This window comes from Micropterus dolomieu, linkage group LG15 (genome assembly GCF_021292245.1).
Source record: "Micropterus dolomieu isolate WLL.071019.BEF.003 ecotype Adirondacks linkage group LG15, ASM2129224v1, whole genome shotgun sequence".
Taxonomy (NCBI): Eukaryota; Metazoa; Chordata; class Actinopteri; order Centrarchiformes; family Centrarchidae; genus Micropterus; species Micropterus dolomieu.
In genome coordinates this window covers 11,105,199-11,118,385 of record NC_060164.1, presented here as the reverse complement: position 1 = coordinate 11,118,385, position 13,187 = coordinate 11,105,199, and the positions used below count along the sequence as shown (strand labels likewise).

Below are 13,187 nucleotides of genomic sequence, written 5' to 3'. Positions count from 1 at the left end.
CCCGAAAACTGAAGGCAGTAGACTGGTTTCTTGCCAGTTCTTAGATGAATGTGTGGAACAGTCGGTGCTGCACTGTCTGCTGGATAATCTCTGAGGAGTAAACCTCTACATGGCAAAAAAAGAGGTTTAGTGTGGTTATCAACAATAACATTTTAAAACCGCAACATTGTATAAATGATGGGATTGCTTACTTGTCTCTGTTAGCCTTTTTAGAAGGAGGGTTCTTCTGAATATTTGTTTTAGGTGAAAACATAGTCCTAAAAAGTTTACAAAAGAAACAAATTTATTAGGTTGTTTGGATTGTTGCATTAAGAAAAGGCCAAGCTATTAACAGATCAACCTCTGGTGATGAGTTAAATGTTAAACAATCCTGAAGGGTTTGTTAGGAATTCCTAGTGGAGAACTCCGACAACAAAGACTGTAACCATCATTGTCTCCTGGTGGAGGTTAAACAGACCACATTCAAAAATTGTTGAAATAGCTGCAAAGCATTGTTGGCTGAAAGTACTTGCTGTTTATCATGTTAAAAACTTTAGAACCTGCTAGTGAAAACTGGCAATGGAGGAGATGGATGTGTGACAACCAGTCACATTACAGTACAGTTAGTTCTCACTGAGGGGGTTCTTCAGGCACCAGGAGGTGAAGCTCCTCAGTTGTCTTCCTGAAGTTGCATTGAGGACGAGTGGGTTACACCAAAGACAAGACGTTGCAGGAAGTACATCTACTAGCTAAGTCTTGGAGTGCCTGTAAATCCCCAGAAGGAGCTAAACAAAGTTTCTGGGGAAAAGTGCTCTGCTTGCTCCTTGGCTCCCATTAACCTGACCTGGATGAGTGCTAAGTGCCCTATAAAGTCAAGAGCGATGAGAGAGAGAATTTTGTGAATATATTTTATACAATGTGTTACGTTAAATCCATGTTAATATGGGCAGGCCTGGGAGATATTGAAATCATAACATGAGTGGAATATACCTATTGAAGTACACCCTTTTATTTAAAAAAAATGCCATTACTTCATTACTCTTTACCCTTGGACAATGCAATAAACTTTAATTAGATTTTCTATTAGGCTAAAGGGTTACTCTGTGAACCTACCTTGGGGCAGTGGTATATCCAGAAGATTTCACATTTGTGTGGAAAACCAGAGGCTGCTCCTTTATTCCTCCTTTGTAAAAAAAAATAAAAATAATAATAGGGTGGTCCAGTACTTGCATTAGTAAACAAAGATAAAACAAAGATAAAATATGCTAAAAAGAAACTGTTCCAAACAAGTAGATGTTACAATATATAAAGGACTATATATAATATATAAAAAAGACTGTTTATTATTTTCCACAATTAGGCAGAACTGCTCATTATACTGTAGTGGCTTTTCATGGATTATACTAGGAAATTAAGATACACCATTGTTGGGTGACCACTTCGTGCTGTGAGCATTAAATGCACCAGCCACAAACTGTGGGATGGTTCACTCTGCTCCCTGTTTGCTGTCAGTGCCTTTACTATATTACAATGAGCTCACTTTTTCCACAACCATTAAAACGTGTGAGGTTTTCCAAAAACTGTTTTCCTGTCAAATACAGGGAAAGTAAGAATAAGTCACATCATCTCTGAGCAGCAACTTAAGTTGCATCAGGGAAAAAAAAATAAAAAATACTGATTTGGTTTACAGCCTTGACTCCAATTCAGCACTAGTCTATCACCTAAGCACAGATTCATTTATCATTTATTTGTCAATGAATTTAGTTAAGTAACAACTATAACTCTAAATTTCTTTCTATGCAGTTATATATTTTACGCAGCTACTGTTTTTTAAGTAGCAGTAATTCATTACTACTACAATTTAGGAACAGATTGAACATGATGTAGTGTAATCCAGTCACACTGATGTGTTTACAGCAGTATCGTTGTTTTCATATGTCAAAATTACAGATGGCATTAGAACTTTTCTTCAAAAAAGGAGACCTGATCAGAATCCCTGATGACAGTCAACAACCATGAACAAACATGTAGTTAAAGCTTGGGAAGGCGACTTGGAAAAATTAGCAATATACAGCTAGATTTTGAAGGTACCCAAATGGAAAAACTCCCACGCCCTCCCTGCAGGCGTTCCTCCAAAGCCACTCCCCCCCAAAAACACATTTTCATCCACAGTGACTGCACGGGCAGAGCGCGCGGAGGTTGCTAGGTAGGCAGGCAGGTATAGCCTACTGCTTTAATAACTTTATATTATTGAAAAACAGCAACATCTCACAGCAAACAGGCTCTCCTGACTGTGAATCATTTACCTAGTGTTTGAGTGCCAGTTGTCCTTCTTAGGCTCTTTACAATTCAGTGTAGACACAGTCCTGACACAATAATAAAACCTGCCAGTCAAAATCAAATAGAACCACATCTGGATCTTTCCAATCCCTCTTATCTGGGAGTGCTTTCATCTTTGATCAGCAGTGCCAATGTTCACTTCAGTTTTGGCCTGAAGAGTATTTTCCTGTAAAGTACACTTGACAGCCTCTGATCAATTACTTGCATTTTCCTAGGATTTTGAATTGAAATTTGAGTTTCTCTAGGTACATGTTGTTTCTTTATCTGCCCTAAAGGATATTGATGCTGTTGATACTCTCCATGCTGTGTTGCTTCTGTAAAAGCACCAGCCTTATTTACTTCCTTTGTTTAACTTTGAATCAGCAAAGACAGTATTAAAAAAGTACATAACAAATGTACTAATGCTTTTTTAGCTTGAGAACGAAAGGTCTTGAGACATTGGTCACTCACATGTAGAACCATCCTCCATTCGTCCACTGTGTAGTGTGTGAAGTGGGGTTCTAGAAGTAGCTTTTCCAGAACAGATTATATGCAGGAAACTAAGCATTTTAGAAATCTAATTACCTGGCAACACAATCACTTGGCACTGCTCAATAGCCCTATTGACCCCCTGCTGATATTTAATGGTCATTTAGCTTTATGGGGCAGTAAAAAATAATTTACGCTGACTTTAGACTAGACGCTATTTGAAGAAAAGTGAGAGTTTCAGACAAATATCCAAGTCGAGTCGTATCAGCGTAAAATCACAGCAGTTTGCTGTGTGCTCCTTTTACAGCTCTCATTATGCAAGACTTGCTGTAGCCTAAGCTGTCTTAACCATTATAGCAGAGTAGTCTAATAATATTGAAATTCTTCAGTCTAGCTCAAAACATTAAGATGTTTAGCTTCTGATGCAACAGTTGTTACAATAAGCTTTTGCCTGCAGTTACAGAGTACACGCAGTAGGCTTTCTGCTGTGTTTGGATCTGCACCTGTAGAACTAAAAAGTGATTGTTAGACCTAAAATGCACATCACGCTTGTGTTGTCTGTAATTTTAAGAAGTGGCAATGATTTGTCTTACAGTTTGGGTTGCCTGCATTAGAGTGGACAAGGCTCAGGCCAGCCCCAGAGTTTATTTTAAAATAAACCACAGCAGACCTCCCTCTGAGTTAGCTGTTGAATGTGGCCCAAGAAAAAGACTGAATAATTCAAGCTTCTAAAAATTGTATAAACCATAGCAGGTATATATGTCTCTAAGATATTGTTTTGACTGTAACCAGAGTCTCTGGCCTGAGTTATTTCCTCACTGACCTGTGAAAAGTGGGGCTCACAGTAGGAGAAAGGAGCGAAAGTGGCAATAAGAGGCACAGTAACTGAAGACCGACAGGAACTACCAATATGGAGCCAAACTAAGGGTCTGACAGCAATGTAGCACCTGAAGAATATGCTGACCATGTGGAACATCTGTGTGGCATACTGGGAGGCAAAGAATGTACTACTACATGTAGCTATGCGAATAAAATACTGACCACAATATCAAACTTTAATAGCGAGCTAGATGTGAACTAGATTCACTAAACAATAAGGTACTCTGTACTGTAGTTGCTGTAAAGCAGTGACTCTTGGAACAATAGTTAGAAATGTGAAACACTTTCCTCTTTGATTTGAAATGGACTACTCAGGGCCTCACAGTTCCCTGTGTCTCACAGATTGTTTTTACCATCTTGCTTCTTACCGTCTCACCCCAAACTAGCAAAGGAGCTCTAAAAAGACTGCACTATGTCATGTCAAAGTCTGCTGATGTCTTGCAGAAGTCCTTCAGATGATATTGTAAATGAACACCCAGTGTTTTTACATACCTCTTACCCTGTCTCTCCTTTTGAAATGTATAAATTTTTTATACATTAGCGACATTTAAGGACAAATGAAGATTTTAAATAAACGTTACATGTTCCTGACAGAGATTTCTTTTTACTGTGATTACTAATTTGATAACTTTCAATGGGAAACAAAGATACATTTAAAGTGAGTTCCGAATCAAGGCCATTCATTTAGAAGTCCCCTGATATCCTCACTATAAAACAACTTAATCCAGGCAACGAGACACAGGCATTACACTTCAGACAAGTGACGTCATGCAAAAAGTAATAGCAGCTGATTATCATCGTCTCAGAAAGCCAACAGCCCTGGTTCACTTCATGTTATTATGCTACATGGCAGTGTGACGTGACAACAGATATCTAATCTGCACTCACACTGCTTTAAAAAAAAAAAAAGGTAGACTTGTGCCAGACTTACAATGGAAGAACATTTTCCTCTCCAGGAGTCTCAGAGGTTTATGGTGTAATTTGTATACAATTCTGTAGATATTCTTAAGAATACAGAAATGCATGGCGGCAGCACGGTGGGTTGCACTAGTCCGTAAATGTTTGTGGTTTTTGGTCTGACATTGCAGTCACGCAGCACCTCTAGACTCCCATGAAGTCTGGCACTGGCGGCTCCCTTCACTCCAGCTGCGGGGAGTCTAATACTGGCCTTCTCAGCACTAACTCTCTGTTAAGAGCAAAATGTAAACCACAGTATGCTGTACTGCAAGTCTCCAGCAGAGGAGTTTCAAGCCGCCAGATCCTAATGATACACCAAAGAACCACAAATAGGCTCACTTTACCTCGGAATCCACTACTGCAAGAAGCAACCGTACAAAAAAACTGGACTTCTTAGTAGAGAATGTGTTGTACTCTTACTGTTACATAATGGGAAGTACCTGCCTATGTGGCAAATGACAACTGACACACACACACACACACACACACACACACACACACACACACACAGCATCTATATTTACAGATAATGAGGAGGTTCTTAGTAACTCATGTAATAGCCAAACAGACTTTCTATAAACCTACGATAAGTACAATTTAAGAGAATAGCCTGTGTCCAAGCAAAACAGACAACGAGCCAGACATGAAGCAAACTATAAAGTAGGTCATACTTTTAAAACCCAGAAACATCAAACAGCAGTAGCTCACTTTTTTATTTTATGTGCATGAGCGTAAGTGAGAGGTGAGTGATGAGGACAGGGCTGCTGACCTTTCTTTTTAGGATGGTTGGGCTCCTTCTTCTTTAACTCAACATTCAGAGGAGATTCAGGCAGCAGAGGAGAACTGAAAACAAGTGAGGGAGGGAAATGGGGTGGGGGGAGGGGAGAAGAGTTACTGGAAATGAAAGAGCACAGCATTTTCCACCATTATGGATTACTAGTCCTTCTAATTCTCAGTACCATGATATTGTTGAGTCATGAAAACCTAGATGGCAAGAACTGTTATAATAGGCCAAGTTAATATGGAAATGTCAGAGTCAGAAGGAGCAACAGGCAGGAGGCCAGCTGAAAAGCAGACCACACTCATATGTCCTATAGCCGGCAAGGTCAGGCGACCAGTGTCTGGGAGAAAGCAACAAGTCTACAACTGCACTGTTTTTGCAAATTTTTACAAGCTGACGTGATCATGCTTCTGCTCATAAATTGCAAATGTGTTAAAGTACAAAAACACATTACGTTGATGAAATTATCACTATTTATTGGTACCGCTGGATTTAGCTAAATAATCATTTATGGAGGTACAGGTAATACTTGAATGTATTTAATTCCTTCCCCAGAGGACAATTTAAAAATGTTGGCATGAATAAAGTAATGTTATTGTGAGAGTAATAAGTATGATTTTCTGGATTAAGGAGTACATCCAGTAAAGGCAGCTTTATTAAAACTCATGCAGATTTAAAAGCTTAGACATATAAAAAAAATGTTCACTGAGTTTACTCATTCACTGAGCAGAGCAGTTCCAGGCTGGAACCAAATGATTATATGAGCTACAAAATAGCAGTTGTTTTCTTTTACTTATGTCTTCTGACTGTTTTGTAATATGGGATGTACTATTGCCAGTGAATAAACAAATGACAAAATAACAGAATATTATTTATGATGCAAGCAGCTGTAAGACATCCTACTGTATTTAGGTAGTCTTTAAACAAGAAAACCTGGGATCCAGCCCCTGCATGCTAAATGTTGGGCCCAAGTGTTCCTGAGTAAGACAGACTTTACTCTGGTTCTGATTTATTACTTTGATCTCTATATTGAAGAGAGCAACAACTAAATGACAACTCCTACTCCTCTAGGGGATCAACATTCTGTAGCATCACCAAATATTCTCTGCAGGTTTACCTCGGGAACACTGAAAAGCCTTCACCACAAACCCAGATCCTCCCTAGTTCACACAGACGTAACTCCAAAAGGGCCACACATGGAGTGAACAAAGAGCTCACTAAAAACACCATCTGTGTGACAAGGGATTCAAGTATTAATTAATATCAAAACAATTGTTTTAGTCCATAATCCTTCTAAAAACAGAAATAAAAGAAAATACCCTTATGAATAATGTTCCTGAAAATAAAGGTAAGTCAGGGTTTTATGCTTTTTCGCTGCGCTATAACACATACTTGTTTCTCTGTAGGAACAGAAACATATCACTTTCCTTCAGGAAGCAAACCACAGTCAAATCTAATGCTAGAGTGGATTGTGAAACCACAAAATGGAAATTGCAGCATTACAAAAACACCAAAGTACAGGAGCACTTTAAAACTGTCAAAATTAGGAATAGGAAACAAAATATAAAAGAATCTACACAGATTCAGTTACTTAGGATTTGTTTCAGTGGTTGATATTATAGTGAAAGGGATTGTTTAAACTAAATTCAGTAAGTAAATGTGTCATTTTTATATGACTTTTATCATCATGAACTGACAACATTCACTAGAAATGACAAAAGCGGCCAGGCCCTCCCACTCTTCAGCATGTGGTCTGACTCAAACGATCAGTTAACACAAGAAAAATCTGATTGGGGTAAATTAATGTACAAGATTCCTTAGACCATACTGTATTATAGGCCAACTGAATGATATAGGTCCAGTTGAAAGGACAGATTTCTTACTCTGGTCTATCAAGATACTATTGGAGTTACTCACAGAGTTATCCCACGCTGGAGAGATTGACCACGACCCGGCCATTGTGATGCTCAGCTTGGGGTAATCTAGAAGAAAGGACATCAGTTATGGGTTTGGCTGCATTCACATTCCAGTTTACATGTATAGGTGCTGTGCATTATGCAAAGAAATTGACAGATGGTACTATACATAGCATTAGATAAGATATAAATATATAACTCCTATCTTTGTAGAGTTTACAATGAGTTTTTGCTGACACTGTACAAGGTGTTAATTCGACACTAAGGTCATATTGAAGCTGTTGTTGCTATTATTGCATAATATTAAAAGGTTTTTGCAATATTTTGTATAGTTAAAAGGTGACATAGTGGCATACAACTATCATGTAAGCTATTATCATGCAAGATAACCAAGACAGTTCTTTTGATGTCTCACTATGGAAATAGCTAGATGAAGAATAGTGCTACATGACTGAGGATAGCCCAGACAACTTTGACATATTTCCTGGTACCAAAAGGTGAAAGCAGGATTTGTTCTTTCCTTGATTTGAGGGTCCTAGAGGGTATCTCAGATATTCCATTTAAAAATATTTAAGGTGTGTGTCATGACATAGTTTACAACTACCTGGCATTCAGAGGGTCACAGAGTATTTGTAAAATTACTACTACAGCTCTACTCAGGGAGAGCAGCATCCGCAGGTCTACTTATTTGGGTGACAAGCTACTGTTGGCACACACTGAGCAGAAGGCTGTACTGCACATGGGCAAGGTACGATTTCCACTTTTATGCTACATTTTTATGTACATTTAGCTGACGCTTTTATCCAAAGCAACTTACAATTGCTATTTATGTCAGAGGTCGCACGCCTCTGGAACAACTAGGGACTAAGTGTCTCGCTCAGGGACACATTGGTGGGTCACAGTGGGGAGTTGAACCCCACCAAAGCCATGCGTCTTATCCACTGTGCCATCACCACCCCAGTGAGGCATCACACTCATGCTACTCAGCGTAACAGAAGAAACCTATTTTGCTGAGACATACTTCCTTCAGCAGGAGGTTGTGTCATTCTCCTGAAGGGAACTTTACTATTCCCAAATCTATGTCAAAGCAGAAAGGACGTGGGATAAAGCACATTCCTTTAGAGTTTTTTTTTGTGTCTTAAAAATTATCTTATAGAAATTTTGCTAAAAGCTTAAACAATGCTAAAGCAACCTACCTTTGAAATATAGTGCTGTTAGGAGTTCTGAGGCAGCCAGATCCACTATATACAGGCCATCAGAGCTTCCGATACATAACCAGCTCTTGTCCCTGCAGGGACCCACACAGAAACGTATGGAAAAGATCATTTGGGGAAAGACAATGTAACCACATACTAAAGAAAACATACTGATGCGAAGGGGTGGCAAGGCATGCGCACCGTAGGACATCATATTCAAGTTTCCTTTGACTTCATGTTGACTAAACCCTGCAAGATGGAAACTACTGCCACACCGAGTTAACAGGAGAGGAAAATGAGTTCGATGGATCCTTTTTATCCACTTCCTGTTCTGAGATTATAATATTGTTAGACAATTTTTACATTGTAGTGCATAGTTATTTTCATGCTGAGCATGTGCTTCTGTACAGGATGGAGACTATTAAGGCCATTATGTGTGGACCTTCTATATGATTACTGCAATGCGTTTAAATCGTTCTGAAGGTATTTGTTTATGTTTATAGAAAAAGAGCAGAGTTCATTGTTTTATTCTTTATTTGATTCTTCCACTGGGGGGAGACAAAGACTGAAATTTAAAATCCACACTAATGGTGTTAACACACAATAGCAATGGACCTGACCTGCACAGTATTTTGGATAAATATACTGTGTCATGTCAAATGCTAAGGTCAAAATCATGCAGTTGATGAAGACTAGATTTTACACTAAAATGTCTGTAATGTTCAAGAGTAAAGATGATGTAGATACAGCTCTGAGATCATGTGCTTTGCTTCAAGCAATAAGGAATCACCATCCACTTCATTCCAGTGTTCCACAAAATACACAGAGTTATGTCTGTGCTTTTTAAGTGTCGGCTTCCTGTCATAACATCAAATGTTTTAACAGCCTGAAACAGTTTATGCTATGAATCTGTAATGTTTCCTATGTGAAGTTTCCTGTGACTGCATGTACATGTGCAACAATTAGCCCATGATGCGACATTTTTTCCAGCCTTTTGTGACAGTATGACATCTATATAGTGTTAATGGCAGACATGTGCAGCTATTTATTGTTTTTTTCATGACAACTGTGTTTGAATTGCTTTTGTAATATTTTCCTGGATCGCACACAATTTTTACCGTGTGGAAATAAGAACAAAATTTGAGCCCTTGAGAGTATCGTGTCTTGCTTTGTCATTAAGATTCATTGTCACAAATTAAATAAAACAGTTGTTCCTCATGGTAAAGTCACACTATAAGGTCCATCAACTTTGAGCACTTGAGAGTGAGTCTGGTCTCTATGCTGACACTCTGTCCACCTTGGACCTTGTGATTTCCTGTGACTAATGACTGACGTGAACAACCCACCACTCTATCTATCCATTCATCCATCTTATAACTGCCAAATTGCTCCTAGAAGTCAGACAAAATTACAAAGATGTGTCTTTCAGCATCACTTCACCAATTAATTATCCCGGCTAAACACAGCCTATCTGGAATGCCATTAGCCCAGTGGTCAGTCAAGAGTTTCATGTTAACTAGGCCCAGAAATCACATACCTACTATAAACAACAACACTGTTTATGAATTCTATGACGATAAATGACTTACTTTTCATGCTCATTGCTAGTGTCAGTGCATGAGCTACAGAAAGCCATTTTGAGGACAGGTTTTGAAGTCTCCACGTTATCTACAGCTGATTGTTGTGCAGCCTCTGGAGGTATATGACAAAAAAAGTAGTATTAAAGTAATTCATTCAAATCACTTTCTATTTCAGTCAGGAAGCTGAAAATGAGGTATAGGATTGCTTTAAAGCATCCACAAAACCTGCACTACAATGCCAGATATTCTCTGTCACACTTTGTTTGTTTCACAGATCAGTAACATCACCTGCTTGACGGCTCCCAATCCCATTATGCATTTGATGTCTTTTTTCCATCTTCTGAAGGTCCATTTTGGTCACCAGGTGACACTTGCTGTCATCAGGGAGAGAAAAGCACCACACCTAAACCAAACATATATACAAGTGTGTCAAACAGCTTGTGGAATTTCAGCTTCTGGTGGGGATTATGAGCTGTTAAGGACTGTGTGCCTCAGTCACTAACCTGTCCATCAGTTGAGCCGGTGATAAGGTGTCTGTTCTCCTCCAAGAAGAACACACAAAGCAGTGGAGTGGCTAAAGAATTGATACATTTGCTTTAGGTACAGTAAGTTGGCAGTGAATATGATCATTACCATTATTTTGCAAGGCTCTGATTCCTCCACAACAGTCACTATCCAAAACACACCATTTAAAATTGTCATTTCTTACTCATAAAGTTTAAAATGCCTACCACCTCTACTGTGTACATTTAATGGGAGGGTTCAGGGCTTTACTGAATGTACCATGCTCAAATACATGACTGTTAATGTCATCAGGGAAATTAATTTGCTCCAACAAGATTTTATATAGTAATATCATACCTGAAAGCACAAAAGACTGGTAGCAAGCAGCTTCAGTTTTTAAATCCCACACCTAAAAAAAGACAGGGCAATGTACTTTATAGTTATTCAAACTGAATTACAGTGTGTAATATTTTATGTTTGTTATGAATACAAATATACACAATTGTCACTAACTAATAAGTGTGCTTATGTTTGACTCTATTATTTAAATCTTAAGTAGATGCCTTAAAAGTGCGGTCCTCAGATGTGGTGACAAGAATGTCTTTATTCCAGGGACAGAACTCTGCTGATGTTAAAGGTCCGAGGTGGCTAGTCAGGGTAGAGATCACTTCTTGTCTCTGATGTGGAAACACAACAATGAAACTAAAAAAATTAAAGTGATGCCTTTAAACCATCCCAAAGAAACAAGACTAAAACAAAGTATAGTATTTAAGTACAGTATTTGTAATCCATATTAGCAATATAAAGTAACATAATGAACCCAAATGTAGCTATTCAGCAAGTGTTTATGTGCACCAAGGGAAATGTACAACATCTTGTACCTTTGAGTTGAGAATATATACAGTTGCTCCTGAGCATGCAGCCAATCGTTCATCAGAGAAACAGAATGAAAGATAAACGACTTCACCCAGTAAAGTCCCGATAACCGTTCCAGCTGCGATTTTACCTGCAAACAAATCAATTTGTTTATATTTAAAGCAAAAGAAGTTCATGAGCATAATAGACATGGCATATCTATTTCACTAGATGACAGGCCTGAAAAGATTTTCACCCAATAAAATGATCATACTCACAGTACAATACATCAAATATGAGCTACAATATAAATTAAACTGGTAGGTCATTTTAATCTGGGTTATGAGGAAAATGTCAATGACAGCATTTTTATCATTGTTACAGTAAAGGTATTCTTACTGGGGGGGACATAGAATTAAGCTTGTGTTGAAGACAACAGACCAAACTGCGCACACACACACACACGCACACATAACTATTCCCATACCTTCCTGTGTTCTTCTCTGGCACAGTTCAATATCCCAGACAATGATGTAATCAGCAGAGGCAGAGCAGAGGAGAACAGGTCCGCTTCCTTTTCCAAAAGTCACGGCACTGATCTCACCATGGTGCCCAGTTAGCAGCAGGGGCTGTGGACACACATTTTTGACTCCAATAAAATACACCATATAAAATACAAATAAATTACATTAACGTTACAACATTTTAAGATGTTATTTTGTCTTAACAGATGATGATCTGTTTGTGCAAATAAATTGTTTTTATTTTGTATTCTAATGTACATATGACATCACATGACATATCCATACAAAACATATAGGCAACTGCCTATATAAAAAATAATAATGTAATTAGGGGCACTTTCAGATACAAAATACACACAAGGGCCAAAAAATAGTATGCTATTCTGAGTCCTTCAATGTAACACATGCAGACCTTAACGCATTAAAGTTGTTTTCTTCACACTAGTAACAAAACGTTGTTAACAAACCTTCTGTTCTATGTCCACATTGCTGTAAATCAGCATATCCTTGCCATGCAGTGGGATGCCACAGTAAGACTGACAACATGCGAGCTGCCGGTGTGACAGGAGTCTATCGGAAGTCACACTGAGCTTTTCAATCATCCTTCCTGCTCCTGCCAGGCCAAACCGTTTGTGTAGTGTGTTGCCGCCAGCGAATATAACGCTAAATACTTCCCGTTAAACAGGCTGCACTTCAGTTCCTTTTCTTTCAATAAACTGTGACATTAATGTTGGGTTATGCTGGCCTAAAGTTAGAAGGAGAGGGAGTTTTTTCCACGAAGACGTTTCATGTGGACAAATGTTGCAAGGCAGGTTGCCAGGACACCGAACGACAACAGATTGTCAATTGAAAAGCAACGTATCACACACAAGTGGAAAAACTATACTTGGTCAGGTAAAGACGCGCTAGACACCATCAACGCTTGTTTTTTTAAAACTCTCTGAACACTGCACTTTAATGAATATAAGCGGTAAATTTATCCCTTTTAGAGTAATCGCAGTGGTACATGGAAGTACGGTCAGCGTAAGAGCTCTCTAATATTACATCCTTTGGTTTCCTGCTCTCGTACCTCAGCGTTTAACCGCAAGATGGCGGTATGTTAGCATCAAAAATCAAAATTCATAAGAAAATGAATGAATGAAAGTTCTTGCTTACGTGCATGTAAGCCTAAGGATATTTGTTTTGTGAATAATTTGGCAGTAGTAACA

At 38.6% G+C, this 13,187-nt stretch overlaps 2 protein-coding genes across 4 annotated transcripts in view; one reads left to right on the top strand and one right to left on the bottom strand.

Annotated features, from left to right (window-relative positions):
* wdr27 (WD repeat domain 27) overlaps positions 1-13,059 on the bottom strand; it is a 49,062-nt gene extending 36,003 nt beyond the window's left edge. The window contains exons 1-15 of one of the 2 annotated variants that reach the window (XR_006828417.1): positions 12,447-13,059; positions 11,943-12,084; positions 11,482-11,606; positions 11,164-11,277; positions 10,958-11,009; positions 10,600-10,670; positions 10,385-10,499; positions 10,106-10,208; positions 8,517-8,608; positions 7,322-7,386; positions 6,522-6,634; positions 5,393-5,466; positions 1,093-1,162; positions 192-257; positions 2-105 (exon numbers count right to left, since the gene is read on the bottom strand). Coding sequence is in view for 1 of the 2 variants with exons in the window: in XM_046071110.1 (XP_045927066.1) it covers positions 2-105; positions 192-257; positions 1,093-1,162; positions 5,393-5,466; positions 6,522-6,634; positions 7,322-7,386; positions 8,517-8,608; positions 10,106-10,208; positions 10,385-10,499; positions 10,600-10,670; positions 10,958-11,009; positions 11,164-11,277; positions 11,482-11,606; positions 11,943-12,084; positions 12,447-12,581 (1,441 nt within the window). In the remaining variant the exon portion in view is untranslated. The remainder of the gene's footprint in view (position 1; positions 106-191; positions 258-1,092; positions 1,163-5,392; positions 5,467-6,521; positions 6,635-7,321; positions 7,387-8,516; positions 8,609-10,105; positions 10,209-10,384; positions 10,500-10,599; positions 10,671-10,957; positions 11,010-11,163; positions 11,278-11,481; positions 11,607-11,942; positions 12,085-12,446) is intronic. The other variant, XM_046071110.1, reaches the window with a different exon arrangement.
* psme4a (proteasome activator subunit 4a) overlaps positions 12,757-13,187 on the top strand; it is a 28,534-nt gene continuing 28,103 nt past the window's right edge. Inside the window, exon 1 of one of the 2 annotated variants that reach the window (XM_046071105.1) lies at positions 12,757-12,873. The gene's annotated coding sequence lies outside the window, so the exon portion shown is untranslated. Of the gene's footprint in view, positions 12,874-12,955; positions 13,074-13,187 lie in introns of those variants that run through there. The other variant, XM_046071106.1, reaches the window with a different exon arrangement.